This window comes from Mustela nigripes, chromosome 6 (assembly GCF_022355385.1).
Source record: "Mustela nigripes isolate SB6536 chromosome 6, MUSNIG.SB6536, whole genome shotgun sequence".
Classification (NCBI taxonomy): Eukaryota; Metazoa; Chordata; class Mammalia; order Carnivora; family Mustelidae; genus Mustela; species Mustela nigripes.
In genome coordinates, this window is record NC_081562.1 from 135987639 (window position 1) to 136005108 (window position 17470).

General features: G+C 42.5%; 1 protein-coding gene across 5 annotated transcripts in view; it reads left to right on the top strand.

The window, feature by feature from the left end:
- SEPHS1 (selenophosphate synthetase 1) overlaps positions 1 to 10535 on the top strand; it is a 29909-nt gene extending 19374 nt beyond the window's left edge. For 3 of the 5 annotated variants that reach the window (XM_059404298.1, XM_059404299.1, XM_059404300.1), the window contains exons 8-10: positions 6767 to 6979; positions 8587 to 8756; positions 10138 to 10535. In XM_059404298.1, coding sequence (XP_059260281.1) covers positions 6767 to 6979; positions 8587 to 8756; positions 10138 to 10188 — 434 coding nt within the window. In that variant the 3' untranslated portion in view covers positions 10189 to 10535. Of the gene's footprint in view, positions 1 to 6766; positions 6980 to 8586 lie in introns of all 5 variants that reach the window. The other 2 variants (XM_059404302.1, XM_059404301.1) reach the window with 2 other exon arrangements.
- Positions 10536 to 17470: the final 6935 nt, after the last annotated feature.

Genomic DNA, 17470 nt, shown 5'->3' on the forward strand with positions numbered 1-17470 from the left:
ATCATGGAGTCTTCGGTTGTTTTAAAGAAGAAGAAATGTTAGGGTTGACCAGCAGATCTGAAAAGATCTGAAAAGATCTTGATGACTGACACTCTGGTTTTAAAGGTTCTTAAAAATGTGAGAACATTTTTTTCCCCCAATATTTGCCTTTCCCCTCTTAAGTTAATTTTTTTTTATGAGATCCTAAGTTTATACAAAAGAACTTTATAAAATCTGTGCAGGGCTTCAGGATCAGCAATGCAGCACCATCTGGTGTGAGAAACAGAGTCTGGCCTTGGAAGCCCGGAGTTACCCCTCCCACACTCAGCTCCAGGACTGCTGCTGGGGCGGGGGCGGGGGAGACCCAGCTACTGCTCTGAATCTCGTGTTCATTCCCTACACTGTAAAGTCTTTTCATCACAGAGACTTGTATCTTTAAGCAGTTAGTTTTAAAATTTTTGCTTATTTGAATCCTACCTATGTGTTTTTCTTGTTTCGTTCTGGAGCGTTACTCCTGGTATATGTACTTGTATTTAATTCATTTTCTCCGCTGTATACTTTTCCACTCTGTGACTGACTTGTGTGGTCTACTGCTGGTGGGCATTCAGGTTCCCGCTGAGAACTTTCTAGGACAGGGCTTCTGGGATACTACGTGTAAGCGGTCAGCGGTGCTGTGGCTTTTGTGGCCGGTGCTCACTGTTTCCGGGGGCCCTACACACGATGGCATCCAGTGGTCCACTGCTTTTAGAAAATTTCTGTAATGTGTTTTCTCTTCCCATTTATTGTATGTATATTTTTTACTGTAATAATATGACATGCGGATTATAGAAGTTCTTAGAAAATGAAAAAAGGAGAGAAGAAACTTTTTCCATAGTCTTCACCCTCCAAAACATCTTCTCTTACTGTATATTTGTGTTTCCTTCCAGGGTTTTTTCCTGTGGTTGGTCGGGGCTTACTGTCTTAATGTTTTATTGTTCATGTTCTGAGCTAGTGATTATCGTACATTTTATTTGCATTTGAGTCTGCTTTTTGAGTTCTTTTTTTCACATTATATAATCCTAGAACACAATTTTTAATGCCTGGATGGTCTACCAGAGAGGTACACCATAATTTACCTTTTGCCCACTCCTGAATAGTTTTTTGGGGCATCAAATTTTTCCATAGTTTGTTTTCTGCATTCCAGGATTATTTCTTTGGCCCTGTTCCAAAGTAACATCATAATTGTTTAATTCTTTGTCCCCCGATGCTCTCTTCACTTACCACCAAGGCTTTTCCTTTCTATTCCTGTGCAATTTAAACTGTACAAGGAGTCTTTTTCCCTTTTCTGATTCTTTAAGTTAAGTCATTTAACAGTAAGGGATTTGTAATGGATTAATTTTTATTTGTAGGAATTTTCAGTTTCCTTGTATTTGAGCATTTAAGATTCCCTGTCCTTAATTTTTATGCACAGCTGGTAGTGACAACATGGCAGAAGCTTATGAGGGAGTATTTGATCATATGTAGCAAATTATGTGTACATTTATTTTGACCTAAGCAGTCCTACTTATATAACTCTGCCTCAAAGCTGCAGTGGCCAAAATATGAAATGGCAGGTCTATAAGACTATGCATTGAAGCACTAATTATAATTGCAAAAAAGGGGAACAATCTACATGTCCACCAGTAGGTTATAGAGTTGTCTAGTCTACATGGTCACTGTGGAATACTATACAGCCATTAAAAGGAAAGCAGGCTCTTTATTCCTGGATGCTCTAAGATATAATCAAACAAGAAAGGGACAGAAGAACATATATGGTAGGCTACATTTTGTGCATTCTTATGTTAATAATATGTATTTTATACTTTCACAAAGAACAATGGGAAAATGAATCCCGAATAAAAGTAGTTCCACATAGGGGCACGTGGGGGGCTCAGTGGGTTAAGTGTCTGCCTTCAGCTCAAGTCATGATCTCAGGGTCCTGGGATCAAGCCCCACATCAGGCTCTCTGCTCAGCAGGGAGCCTGCTTCCCTCATTGTCTGCCTGCCTCTCTGCATACTTGTGATTTCTCTCTCTCTCTCTCTGTTAAATAAATAAATTAAAAAAAAATTTTTTTTAAATAGTTCCATGTAAGAGGAAGTAGAACTTTTTGTAGTTTGCCTTCAGAATGAATGTTTTCTATGGTTAAAAATTATGTAAAAAATAACATTGCTTACAATTCTAAACCAAATTTTTTTAAAAGCTGCCTAACATATTAAATTAGTGGCAAAACCACACGGGGAAAAATTATTTCAAGTCACTTTGAGCCCGATATTTTCAATGTGTATCCTTGGGACAAAATCCCACAAAGAAATCTCATTGTATTCACCGGGCCTGCGTTTGTGAGAATATTGATTTATTTTGAGAGAGAGAGAATCAGCAGGTGAGAGGGGCGGGGGAGAGGGAGAAGCAAACTCCCCCACTGAGCAGGGAGCCCAACAGGGTTTGATCCTAGGACCCCAGGATCGTGACCTGAGTCAAAAGCAGATGCTCAACTGACTGAGCCACTCAGGCGCCCCTGAAAGCAAATAAGTTAATACAATTTGCAGCAAAGATTTTAAGAATAAAAAGAAGACTGAAGAAGCTAAGTTGTTAAAAACTATAATCTTTACTTTGGAATCATCAGTATGAACTCAGGACTATTTTTTCCCCCCAAATATGTTTATCTCCAAGCCTGGAAGTGATAATAAGCCCGTAGTAATGAACTTGTAGTGCCCAGATTCTAATCCGAAAATTAACATTTCCCACGAAAAAGTGCCAGCACTCCCTGGGGAAACAGCGGATTCCAGCTCTGGGAAAGGAAGTACAGAAGATAAGCCTGGGACCTCCTGTGCCTGAAAGTAATGGAGGTGTCAACTGATGGGGTCATGTCACTGCACCAGAACTCGAGAGGCTCCCGCCAATCAAATGGGGAGGAGGGCCGTGTGGACATCAGCAAGGAGAGTGACTGAAGCCAGCGGAAGCACATCCCTAAACATCAGTGAAACCATAGCAATAATTAACATTTTGGGCCACCACCTTTGGAAGTTGCTAGAACACCAGTGCATCCTGAAAATAAATTAAAGGAATCAGTCCCACATTTCACCTTTCTTGTATGGGCTGTACTTCAGGAAATCCAAACAATTGTTTTTTAAACTCTTTAGAATAGTCACTTCTCATTAATGCAGGAGAAATGATTGAATCACACACTTGCCACTTTTGCTGCCCGCTTTGATTTAAGGAATCTCAACAAGCATTAACAGCTGCTAAAACCATTAGGTGAAAGGTTCAAGTGGAGGTGACAAGTGCTCCTTATCCCTGCCAACGAAGTAGTCTTGCCAGAAAAAAAGAACTTGAATCTATCTCATCAGGGAGGACAGCCAAATCCAGAATGCAGGAACTTCTAGGGACTCCATTTCCATAACAAACAGAGGGCATAGGGGAGAAAAGGGGAAGCTTAAAAATTCAGAGGTTTAAGAGAGATCTGTTACATACAATATTAATTGCATTGGAATAACAGTGGTATTATGGTTAAGATCTATTTGATACGTAACTCCTTAAGAGCTACATATCAAAATATTTACAGGAGAAGTGGTAGGACTAGGGTTTGCTTTAAAGTGATCCACCCCTTTGGGCGCCTGAGTGGCTTAGTGGGTTAAAACTCTGCCTTCGGCTCAGGTCATGATCTCAGGGTCCTGGGATCGAGCCCCATATTGGGCTCTCTGCTCAGTGGGGAGCCTGCTTCCCCCTCTCTCTGCCTGACTCTCTGCCTACTTGTGATCTCTCTGTGTCAAATAAAAAATAAATAAAATAAAGTGATCCACCCACCCTACTCCCGTCCCGGAACAAGTAGTCCAGAAGAGAAGGAACCCTAGGGGAAAGGTGGTAGTGAATGAAGCTGGGTTTTGTTGGGTACACAGGAGTTTGTTGTACTGTTCTTCTCTGCTTCTGTGTTTCATTAAAATGTCCATAGGAAATATTAGCGGCAGGAGTTCCCTTTGCAGGGACAAGGTGGTGATGAGTACCTTAAAAATGGAATCCCTGTTACTGACTAGGAGTCCGCGTGTGTCCTCTTGTATCCTCTGGGCCTCTAAGCTCTCCCAAGATGACACCAGGAAGAGCTTCTGAAGTGGAGGTCTTGGCTTCTTACCCCACTGCCCTGGGGCAAATGCATTAACAGAATGGGATGTCTGGTTGCCTAACTACCACGATGGACCAGAAAATGTCAATTCTTCTCTCCACCTCTGTGGTTGAGAATGTTGGACTACAAAGAGAATATTTGCCCAAAAAACCCACATTTCCTCCAGGGTACTCCTGTAAACGTAGGGTGTATTTTATTTCATGAGAAAGAGATATTTAATTTTTTAAAAATTAGACTTTCATTTACCCCCCCAAAATGAAATAATTCAATATGAATCTAACAAAGTATGTGCTCCATGTAAAGAAAGTCTGTAAAACTGATGGCAGAAGTCAAAGAGGATGTAAATAATGGAGAAGTTTTCGAGGCACAGGGATAGAAAGACTCACTATTGTCAAGATGTCACTTCTTCCCAACTTGGAGTATGGTTTCAGTGTGGTCTCCTTCAGAATCCTAGCCAGTTATTACTGATTCTGAGGGTTTTTTTTTTTTTTTTTTTTTTAAAAATTATTTTTTTGAGAGAGATTGAGGAGGGGCAGAGGGAGAAGCAGGCTCCCTGCTGAACAAGGAGCCCAATGCAAACCTTGATCCCAGGACCCTGGGATCATGACCTGAGCTGAAGGCTTAACCCACTGAGCCACCCAGGCGCCCCTGATTCTGAGTTTATATACAGAGGGGAAAGACTCAGAACAGCCAACACAGTGTTGAAGAGCATTTGGAGGACAGACACCAAAGAGCAGTTCCAAGACGGTGTAAGCTACAGTCATCACCACAGTGTGATACTGGTCAGAGGATAATAGATGTATCAGTGGAACAGAATACACAGTCCAGAGATGGACCCATAAAAATCGTAGTTTGATCTTTGACAGAGGAAAGGTGGTTCAATGGAGAATGGATCACCCTTTCAACGAATGGCTCAGAACAAGTGGACATTCGCAGGCAGAAATTCAAGTCAGTGACCTTACACTTCTCATAAAAATTAACTCAAAATGGATCATAGACCCAAACTGTTAAATTTCTAGAAGGTAACCTCGGAGAAGATGCAGGTGACCTTAGGTTTAGTGATGACTTTTTTAGATATAGCACTGAAAGCACGATCCATTAAAGAAAAAATTGAGAAATTGGACTTTATAAAAATACTTCTCAGTGAAAGACGCTAAGAAAGGAGACCAGCCACAGACTGGGAGAAAGTCCTTATACCCCACAGAGTCCTACAAGAAACACTAATATGATCCAGCATCATTCTCCTTGGTATTTACCAAACTGAACTGAAACCTCTCCGCCCGGAAACCTGCACACGGATGTTTGTCCTAGCTTTATTCATATTTGCCAAGACTTGGAAGCAACCAAGAAGTCCTTCAGCAGGTGAATGGGTAAGTAAACAGGTCCATCCAGACAATAGAATAGTACTCCGTTCTAAAAAGAAATGAGCTATCAAGCCATAAAAGATGTGGAGGAAACTTAAACACATCATTCTGAGTGAAAAAAGCCAATCTGAAAAGAAAAAATATTCTGATTCCAGTTCTGGTATTTTGGAAAAGACACTACTATGGAGACAGTTGGAAGATGAGTGGTTGCCAAGAGTTGGGGAGAGGGGTGGGTTGAGTAGGCAGAGCACAGGATTCTTAGGGTAGTGAAATTAGTCTATATGATACTGCAATCATGGGGACACATCGTACACTCGTCAGCACCCGGAAATTGTACAGCATCAAGAGTGGGTGTCTATGTAAACTATGAGCTTCACTTAATGCATCAGTAATGGCTTGGATCCCTTGTAACAGATGTAGATGTTAATCATGGGAGAAGGGGCAGGGCACCTGGGTGGCTCAGTGCATTAAGCGTCTGCCTTTGGCTCAGGTCATGATCTCAGGGTCTTGGGATCAAGCTCTTGCCTCTCTGCCTACTCTGATCTTTCTGTCAAATAAATAAATAAAATCTTTAAAAAATAATAATAATAACAATAATAATGGGAGAAGAAGGCAGGACTATACGGGAACCTCTGGTAATCCTGCTCAATTTTCTTTAAACCTAAAACTGGAGAACTATTTTTTTTAATTAGAAAATTTAACCTTCTAGGCAAGTCACTTATAATAGTGCTTTGAATTACGTCTGTCTTAAAAAGTCTTGTTCTTTGATTTTAGAATGGCTTAGATCTGATTCTTCTGAACAGATTTTTTGTTTGTTTGTTTACTGGAAAATTACTGTTGATTGAAGCTGCTGATAGTTCTAAATGGTTCTTGTAGAATAAGAAACAAGCTTTCAGGGCGCCTGGGTAGGTCAGTTGGTTAAGCATCTGCCTTAACTCAGGTCATGTTCTCAGGGTCCTGGGATTGAGCCCCACGTCGGGCTCTCTGCTCAGAAGAGCCTGCTTTTCCTTCTGCCTCTCCCCATGGCTCATGCTCTCTCTCTTTTTCTTGCTTTATCTCAAATAAGTAAAATCTTAAAAAAAAAAATCTGCTTTCAAAACTTCACTCTGATCTTTTTTTTGTTTTGTTTTAGAAATTACATTTTCATTATTCCAGTATGCCACCACCCTGACAAATTTGCAATTTTGAGATCAAAGTGTGCAAAATTTTGAGTTGAGGAAAGGCGGCTTTTTTGTCCATCTTCATTTATGTCAGCAGATAATAAATGGCTCCTCTGTTTTCTCTTAGCTGCCGGGCTCATGCACACATTCAATGCCCACGCTGCCACTGATATCACGGGCTTTGGAATTTTGGGTCATGCGCAGAACCTGGCCAAGCAGCAGAGGAATGAGGTGTCCTTCGTGATCCACAACCTTCCTGTCCTGGCCAAGATGGCTGCTGTGAGCAAGGCCTGTGGAAACATGTTTGGCCTCATGCACGGGACTTGCCCGGAGACATCAGGTACAAGGATCCTGGGCCCAGACCTGAGGATTAAACTAGCGAGGCTAACGGAAATTCCCCTGACAAGGAGGAAGCCAAGTACATGAGCACGACCCCACTGTGTGTGAGGTCAGTGCTGGCAGATAACCTAGGCCTTCTTCACACGAATGTCCTCAGCTTCCCTGGGGGCTGTAGGTCACCCGACTCCTGCCCGTCTGTGTGTGATCCGGCGGCATGAAACTCCGTGGCTTTTTTGGTGACAGGACAGGAGGGAGGGAGAATATGGGGAAATGAGTCCTTCCTCGGCTTTCCTAGGAAACTTAGCATTTGAATGAACTGTGATTCCCTATAGGTTACATTGAACATGCTATTTTTTTCCTTGAAGAAAATGTCCAAAATTGCTATTTTAAGAATGAGGTAGTATGTGATGTCTCCAGAGTGCCCTTTACCTGGACTCTTGTATTTCGCTCTGGATATCCTCCCACTCTTTTCGATTTTTCATATTTCTCTTTTCTTTCAAACTTCATAGTTTCCCTGCCCTAACAAAGCAGTGAAATCATCTGGGGATTTAAAAATACCAGTGCCTACACCCGACCCCCAGGAAACCTGACTTTGGCAGTCTAGGGTGGGCCCAGTGCGCAGGAATTCTATCCGTGCCTCAGTGGGCTTCTGGGGGTACAGCCAGAGGCGAGACCACAGAGCTCTGCCCACCCGCCAGCTAGGCAGGCCTGCGCTTTGCCTATAGGCTTCCCACGGCCTCTGTCCAGGAGCCTGCAGTTTCCTGTCCTTAAAACAACAACAAACCAAAATCCAGTTTCTAGTAAGAAAGTTCCAGGCGGGCAGTGGGAACTGTTGGTTCCGCATCTGGCTAGAACAGTGTCCGCCACCTAGTGGGCCTGGAATAAGTGTTGAAAGAACAAACAAATAGTACCATCAAATTCCTTTTGTTTCCTTTACTCAAAAATGAGAAGTTTCTACTTTTTGATAAGTATAGATCTATATTTTTTCCTGATTGTATTATTTCTACTTAAGAATACATAAAATTTTCTGTCCTAGCTAGCGACATTGTGGTGAAGGCTTTTGTAACATATTTTATGCTTTTGCTCTTTTGGAGGCAACAGAGCCAGTGACAGGACCTTTAGTACTTTGAGACATACACCTCTTCATGATCTTAACTTTTAAGTTAAAAAAAAAATACAGAAAAGTCTTTTTTTATAAAAGGAGGAATCCACGTAGAAAATCAAGTCAAAAAAGAAAAGTTCGTTTTCGGTTTTAAGTACTTTTAGTGTGGGAAGAAGAAAGTAGCTACCACGTGTGTTACTGAGCCCTCAGACCCCTCACTTGTGCACGATGTTCAGGGATTCACGAGGTCATTTTCAGAGTTTAAGGTTCACTGCATGTGTTCCTCTAATAGAGTAAGCTGTTCACCAAGAAGCCGCACATTGCTCTACCGTGTCATCAGCGGAAAGTCTGTTGACTGAAAAGGGTGGCTCACTTAGAGGCAGAAACGGGTTGGTGGCCAGCCGGCGGTGGGGGTGGATGTGCCCTGGAAAGCCAGCAGCCCAGAAACCACCAACAGGGCATCCCAGTAGACGATGATCCTTTCTCTCTCTTTTTCCCTTTGCCAGGAGGCCTCCTCATCTGTTTACCGCGAGAGCAAGCCGCCCGGTTCTGCGCAGAGATCAAGTCTCCCAAATACGGGGAAGGCCACCAAGCATGGATTATTGGGATCGTGGAGAAGGGCAACCGCACGGCCAGAATCATAGACAAGCCCCGGATCATCGAAGTCGCACCGCAGGTGGCCACTCAGAACGTGAACCCCACCCCGGGGGCCACCTCTTAATCTCAACCCAAGTAGCTCTTTGGTTTTGTTTTTAAATAGATCTATTTCCTTTTTCATCGTTTCAATTAAAGACTATAAACGGCCACAAAAAAAATCTCATTGTGTCTACACATCTGGTGACCTTAGGTCGATTTGTGAGTGGATGCAATTAATAAAATAAAATCCATCGCCTTTTTTTCCTGTTACATTAACTGAAGATGCACCTAATCTTGAGGCAGCTTCTGAGTTGAGAATTATATTGTTATCCAATACTGTTGATTCATTTTGAATCTTTAGACACTTATCTCTTGCCGCATAGGCTCTTTTTAAAGGTGCTTTCCCGTAGCACAGACATGCCCGTCGTGGTGTCAGATAGCAGTTGGTGTCTTTCCATTTTGTGCGTATTTATCATTCTCGGTCTGGTCTTTTGTAAGTGTCTTGGATGGTATTCTGAAAAGATGGAACTGGTAAGTGACACATTGGTATCCCATGAGTGAGAGGGTTGCATGGTTCCTTCTAGTCCTTGCTTTGTAAAGCCCGGTCTCCTCATTCAAGAGTGTCTCTTTTGACCCAAGACATTTCCCCAGTAGTGTATTCAGTTCAGCAAGGCAAGTGCTTAACTCTGCATGGAAAGCACTTTGAAGACAAAAAAAGAAAGCTAGTTTCTTTTTTTGTAGCCTTCCTAATATTTACAGTAATACTATTAACTGTTTTCTTTATGGACAGCAAGCAAGGATCCTTACTGCAATGTAATTAGATGTTCGCTCGTGCAACAAGGAATCGGCCTTCCGGAAGGGGGTTTATGTATAATAATACTCCTTTACAATTCAGTCTATAATTAACTACACAAATAATTTTGAAATATAATCAATAATAAAGACTGTTCTGTGGATGGTAGTGGTTACTACATTTTATATTTTGTATAGTGATTTCAGGCCTTTTGTTTTCCTGAACTCAGCAGTTCTTTAGCCGAAATCTTAGCATTATTTTGTCCTTGGCGCCAGTACGTTTTTGTGCACGCTTTTTGTGATCTGTGTTAAAAATCTGCATTGCCAACGTCGCAGCTCGAACTGAAACTTGTTATTCAAATAAATATTTAATTTTTTTTATTGCTCTTGTATAATCAGATGCCCCCTTTAGTATCATTTGAGAAGCGTTGGGAGGGTTTTGGCTAAAAGTACAATTTATTGGGGAAAACTAGATTTTAGTTTTATAAAACTTTTAAGTCTTTCATGGGACCTATATTTTCTTGAATTAAATTTTGTAGTGCTAGAACAAATAGACGATCTAAAAAGGTGTTTATCTGTGTTACTTAAAAACAGAGGCTTCCTTCTATTTTAACCCACTAAACCATAAGGAGGGATCGTGGTTAGTAAGCAGCGCGCTGACTCCTCGAGTGTCCGCCTGAGGGAAGCAGCCGCCGGCCCTGAGAGTCTCTGATGCCTCCTGCGCCCGGGCACCAAAGCCGTGACGACAGATCTTCTTGCCAAAGGAAGCCACCCCTGCGGAGAGGACGCCCCCGAAGAGGCTTCCCTTTGGATGCGCCCTCCGTCAGGAGCCAGAGGGCAGCCTTTTTGCAAGTGTAGCTGGAACTCAAGCCATAAGTACGGTGTGCGGCACCCAAAAGGCTGCTTCGGAACGGACATTCGTTGGACGTTTTCTAGGGATTTAAACAGATGTTGGTCCTCAAAAGCTAAAGACCAGTGGTCGACAAAAATAAAATGTGTTGGAAACCTCTGAGTAAGGTGAACAGACTGTTGGGCTTTTTTTTTTTTCTTTCACTAGTGATGACTAACTGAATTCTTTTTAATGTTGATCGTGTCTTGAATGCTGATTTCCTCGGTGGCAAGCCTGCTGAGAGGAAGGGAGCTAAGCAGATTATGCACCCGAGGAAACCATCTTCATGAAAATTAGTATTTAGAAAATGCTGGGTACATGGTGGTCTGGATAATTCGAGTGATCCTGAGGAGGAAGAACAGGTCTCTAAAGCGGGATTTCCCAGAGAGCATTCCAGATTACCTCCCTTAGCATCAGCTGGGGCAGCTTGTCCCAGGCACATTCTCCAGTCACGCCACAGATGTGCAGTCCGAGCTCGGGTGGTCTAGGGAGTCTGACTTGGACACACACCCCACGTGGCCGAGCGTACTGAAGTTAGGTACCAAGGGCCAGGAGAGGCCAAGGAGGGACGGACAGTGGAGCTGCTGTCACAGTACACTTGTCCTGGAAGCGTTCTTGCCCATTTTGACCACTCTGGGGGTTGACATCTGGGCCCAACAAAACACACAAAAAACCCCATGTTATTTTGGAAGTTTCTTGAATCCAGTGATGCATCTTTGACTTCTAGCAATATCTGTGTAAGGTATCTTAAAATTTGGTGAGTAGTTAATAGACAATTATTTGGCTTCCTGCTAGTACTTTCAAACTTCACATTGATCTCGGGATAGCGATTTATTTTCTTTAAGTCCTATGGCATAGCTGCATCCAAAAATACAATTTGTTAAAATGCACCGAATTTTTTACATACAGTCTGAAAAGGCGGGGCCCTGGTGAGCTCAATCATCCTTCAGGCCACAGGAGTGACTTCCCAAGAATATCCAAGCTTAGCTTGTTATTTGCACAGGCTGTGTGGAAACATGGACTGTCCGGTAATTTTTTTCCAGGAAGAGACTAAAATACTGTGTAAGCAATATGTACTTTTTGGGCAATATTTTTTGAATTAGTACTCTAGTCTCCCAAGCATGCCTTATGATAAATAAATGTGAGTGTTTAAGTTCTGATTTTAGATGAATGAGCCAGCAGTTTCAATCTGAATTTAGCATTGCCTTTAAAAGAGTTAAATCTGAATTCTAAGTTTTACAGTTCTGCATAAAGAGAGACAGAATAGCTATACTATTCTACTACTACTATATTTTCAGAAGTAGTAAAGCAAGCACAAATAACGATGCTTCAGATAATTGTCATGTGTTTGCATGTGTGTGTGTACATAGATCTGGATTTCTCTCTACCTACGTCCCTGAGCTGCTCATTTCACATGCTCAGATGAACGTCTTTCTCTAGATGAAGTATTGGTGGCACAGATAATATAATTTATTTTCAACCGTAAGTTGTACCTTTTCTCATGAGAAGTTGACACATGAACAATTGCAATTTTTGAACCTGCCAAGGTACACAGGGAAAGCCAACAGATTCAAAAACAATTCCTTAAAGTGAAGTGTGGGGAATAGCATTTTGCCTCTGGTTGAGTCTCTGTCTTGAACCTAAATGTGGCTCAACCTAGTGAACCATAGTCTCGCTTGGTCTTCCTCAAGTGAAATCATTGGTGGGACAGGGTGCCCATGGATGTCTAGATCTGCTCAAGAGTCGCAGAATCCAAGCCTCCCGGTTGCTTTGGGCAGGTCCGTGGACATCGCGGGGGATAGTTCCCAGGTATGTTCTCTGTAGGGTTTCTTGTATTTCCTATTTTTAGGTTCATCAATATTTGATCTCTGACTTGGTGTTTCTAGTGGTTTCTGATTGTCCTTCCCAGTCCTGTTGCTTGTGGAGGGAAGCTCCTGCTTGGGAGGCTGGCATATAATGAAGCCTGCCAAAACTTTGTGGAAGGAAAGAGAAAATTCCCCGTACTAGCGATCTGGTTGCAGAATAGCCAACATATTTTTAATCTGTATTTCAAGAACAAAAGCAAATGCGTCTAGAGGTTCATTGAGACCTATGAAATAGTGAGTTAGTATAATGTCTTCTATTTTGCCTGGTTAGTAGAGAAGAATGATATATAGTGGTTCCTGGAGCATGGCCCCACTTTGGTCCATCTAAATAATTAAGAAAATTATAGTAGTCGAACCCTACCATGCTCATGCTGTGCTCCCCACGAGTACAGCTACCATCTGTCACCACTATTAAAATAATGACTCTATTCCCTCTGCTGTTCCATTCCTCCCGGTATCTTACTTTTCCACCACCGGACGCTCGTACCCCTCCCCCCCATTGTCCTTCACCCACTTTGCCCATCCCTGCACTAGTCTCCCCTCTGGCAACTGTCAGCTCTCTGTCTTTATGGGTCTATTTCTGCTTTTTGTTTGTTTTTAAGATTCCACATATTTAAAAAAATAGATTATACATATAAGTGAAATAATAGGGTACAGCTTTCTCTGACTTAGCAGAATACCCTCTAGGTCCGTCCATGAACTCCTATTTTTAAGTTTTAAGTAAAAGTAAAAAGCTAGATTCTGTTTCTAGCACATTAAGAAATAACACAAAGAAGGGGTGCCTGGGTGGCTCAGTGGTTAAAGCCTCTGTGTTCGCCTCGGGTCATGATCCCAAGGTCCTGGGATTGAGCCCCACATCAGGCTTTCTGCTCACTAGGGAACCTGCTTCCTCCTCTCTCTCTGCCTGCCTCTCTGCGTACTTGTGATCTCTGTCTGTCAAATAAATAAATAAACACACACACACACACACACACACACACACGAATCAGATACATCTATAAAGGATTTCTCAAGTATTAGAATGAGACTGTTAACCAGGACTTTAAAAAGTTATCAGTAAAGGGGCACCCTGGTGGCTCTGTTGGTTGGGCATCTGACTCTTGGTTTCCATTTAGGTCGTGACCTCAGGGTCATGGGATCAAGTCCCACATTGGGCTCAGCACTTAGCAGGAAGTCTATTTTGGATTCTCTCCTTCTCCCCCTTCCCTACTCCACTCTACGGGTGCATGAGAGTCTCTCTCTAATAAATGTATAAATCTTAAGAAAATGTAAAAGTAAAATTAAATAGCCATTATCCACCTTAGCGAGTCAAATCAGTCTAGTAAATCCACTTATAGTAAGTTTGTGGGGTGCTTAAAATCCAGATGACATTTATTTCTGTTTCCCAACTTTTATTTTGAGCAAGTTTAAGTAAAAACTAACAAAATAGTACAACAGACACTTCTAGAAATGTTAAGGTGCTGATATCCTACCACACCTGCCTATGTAGAACATATGCACACAGACACACACACATATGGACATACACATAAACATTCCTTTGTTTTGGTAGAGTCACTGTCATAAGTAAACTGCAGACATTGTGACACTGCCAAGTGGTGGGTGGGGGAACATCCCCAGACGATCAGATGATTTCAGGTGATCAGAGTGCCGTGAATCTAGCCACAGCATTTCCATGGCAGATTTTATAGTATGTGAGAACTTCTGGATATAAAATCACGGAGGTAAGGAGCGCCTGGATGGCTCAGTGGGTTAAAACCTCTGCCTTCGGCTCAGGTCATGATCCCAGGGTCCTGGGATCGAGCCCCGTGTCCGGCTCTCTGCTCCGTGGGGTGCCTGCTTCCTCCTCTCTCTCTCTGCCTGCTTCTCTGCCTGCTTGTGATCTCTCTGTCAAATAAATAAATAAAATCTTAAAAAAAAATCACTGAGGTAAGCTAAACTAAGAGAAATACCAAATGAGAGGTGCAGCTTTAAAACAATTGGTATAGGGACACCTGGGTGGCTCAGTCGGTTGGGCATCTAAGAGTTCAGCTCGGCTCCTGATCTCAGGGTCATGAGATGGAGCCCTGAGTCTGGTCTGCACTCAGCAGGAAGTCTGCTTTTCTCCTCCCTCTCCCTCTTCCCCTCTCCCACTCATGTTCTCTGTCTCTCTAAAATAATCTTTTTAAAAAATTGGCATATACTTATATATTTATATATATATATATATATATACATAGTCACATATATAGTTAGTTTTACATAATATATACATATATAGTTGTGCAGAGTGTTTCTTCTCAGTTACTATATCCTAAACATAACTTCCTATCATTTTCTATCATAATTCCCAATCATAGATCACAGAAATATCCCCATTCATGTTAACCCTAATGTAGTTTTTTTTTTTTTTTTTTAAGATTCTATTTATTTATTTATTTGACAGAGAGAGATCACAGGTAGTCAGAGAGGCAGGCAGAGAGACAGGAAGGGAAGCAGCCCCCTGATGCGGGGCTCAATCCCAGCACCCTGGGATCACGTCCTGAGCCCACGGCAGAGGCTTTAACCCACTCAGCCACCCTGGCGCCCCTCTAGTTTTCCATTGTATGACTGCAAGATACTCAGTTGCTGAAATATAGATAAATACTGAAGATATTCCCAAATGTCTCCAGTCCCTTCACCTTAAGTTGTGTTCAGTGCTAATCCTTGGAATGTTGAAAACCTTGTTATTGTACATCCATACCCTAGCTACTAAGATTTGAGGATTTTTTTTTTTGAAGTTTATGTAAGTAAACTCTACACCCCATGGGGCTTGAACTCATGACCCTGAGACAAAGAGTCACATGCTGCTTAGACTGAGCCAGGCTGGTGCCCCAAGATCTGAGGATTTTAGAAGTAGCTATTTAGGATGCCTGGGTGGCTCAGGCAGTTAAGCATCTACCTTCAGCCCAGGGCTTGATCCCAGTGTCTTGGGATCCAGTCCCTTGTCAGGCTCCTTGTTCCAACTGTATATGAATGGAGAAAAATACATGGGATTTTCACACAAGTTTTCTCCTGGAGAGCAGGAGCATGAGTGAATTTTAGTTTTGAAAAATTCTTTCTCTAGTTTCAATTTTTCTACAATGCCTATGTATTACATTTGATCACAAAACATCAGACCTTAAATACACACACACACACACATATTTTAAAAAATATATATATATTTTAAAGTTTTATTTATTCATTTGAGAGTAAGTGAGAGAAAATACAAGCGGGTGGAGGGGAAGAGGCAGAGGGAGAAGCTGACTCCCCACTGGGACCCCAGGATCAGGACCTAAGCCAAAGGCAGATGCTTAACTGACTGAGCCACCCAGATGCCCCAAACATATGTACATATATGAAGATTATAAATGCCGAGCTGGAATATACACACAAGGGGCCATGGAAGGCGGAACATACAGCAGGACTGACAGGTCTCTTCATTCCTGGGCAACTTGAAATCGGGACCATTAACCCTGCTTCCCCCCAGCAGAGTCTCCTGGTGCCTGTCTCCCTCTCCTCTGGCCGCACACACGCCTTGGGGAGAAGTTCCGCCTGCAGCTTGCCTGCCCTTGCAAGAATTTACTTTCTCGCCAGCTAAGCTGTGAACACTCTGCTTACAGGAAGGGTGGCTGTCCACTATTTTCCTCTACTTTGCAGACAGCCCTGCACAAGTGAGGTGCTCAAGTTGTGTGCGAAGGTTTGTGGGTTAATTTTTTCTCCCTTCATGCTAGAAATGCTAGGTAATTTACCGCAAGCCTCCTGACATGTCTCAACCCGAACAATTCTGTAAGTGGTAATTTTATCTTTTCATCTTCTGCTGGATTCATACATATGTATCTTTGAGGTTCAAGTTCATGCTGAAAGATCACGAATTTGGGCAGCGCACACCCTGTCAGTCCCTCAGATTAGTTTTAATTATGGCTGATACCGGAAACAGGCTCAGAGAAAATTCACTTGTGTCTCTTTGTGTGGAAATGATTTATAGAAAGCTTGTCTCATAGCTACAACACATAGCTTAATTAGATTTGTGCTCCTAGAATTAGATTTATCCTGTTATTCTTAAATTATTTTCACGTGAGAAGACAATGATCTTTATGGGACAGATTCTGAAATTATAATTCGGGTCTAAAGGAATGGAAATGAGTAGAGTGTGTGCCTGGGTACATGTGTGTTGTTTTTTTCCCCTTCCTTTCCTCCAATGTTTTTGTTTCTTTCCTCCCTCTCTGTTTCATCACAAAATACCAGAGATCAGTGGTGCTCAGCAGAAAGGGAGCGGGGGTAGTCAGATGTCGTCACCTGGAGAGATTTTTTTTTTGGGTTTGAGGGCTCACCCAAATAATCCAGGATGATTTCATCTTGAGATCCTTAATCATACCCACAAGGACACTTTTTCCAAACAAGGTCACTTTCACCCTTTTTGGGGGTTAGGCCATAAACATACTTTATATTTTTTTGTGGGTGGGCATGGGTTTTGAGGGGAGAGGTTCAGGAATTCTGTTTTGAGATGTCTGTTAGACGATGTGGAAGCAGGGTCTGGAATCCTCTGGAGAGTTCAGGCCAAAGATATAAATTTGGGGATCATCAGTTCACAGGAGGAAATTAAAGTCACAAGATGGAGATTACTGGGGAAACCGTGTGTATACAAAGAGCTGTCAAAGGAGCCTGGAGGTGAGGGAGACCCAGTGAAGGAGGCTGAGAAGGAAAAGGGAGGGAAGTTGCACATGTGTTTTGCTGAGTCCTGTGATGCTTGGGGTGTACTAAGCTTCAAAATGAGAATCCACCTTTGGGTGCACCACATGGTAATCGCTGGTCAACTTTGACCGGCACTTTGGGTGGAATGGAAGATTGACTGGCTTCCAAAGAAAAGGAGAGGAGAAAAAGTGGAGACAGGGAATGTATCCAATTTTTTCAAGCTTTGCTGCAGAAAGAATGGAGAAATGTGTGAGTGAGAGCTGGAGGAAATGGTATCACCAGGGAACCTCCAAGAGATGCAGTGCTAGCAGTAGGCTTCTATGCTAATGGTGGAAGAGGGGATCCAATAGGGTTGAAAAGAAAGGAGAATCGCTTGAACAAGTTCTGGAATAGTCAAGACAGGAGATGGGGTCACTGCCCAAGGGGTGGGCTGGCCTTCGCTGGAAGCGCTGAACTGCCCCCGTATCTGAGACAGTCCAGGATGGGGAGAACTGCAGGGAATGGCCAAGATGC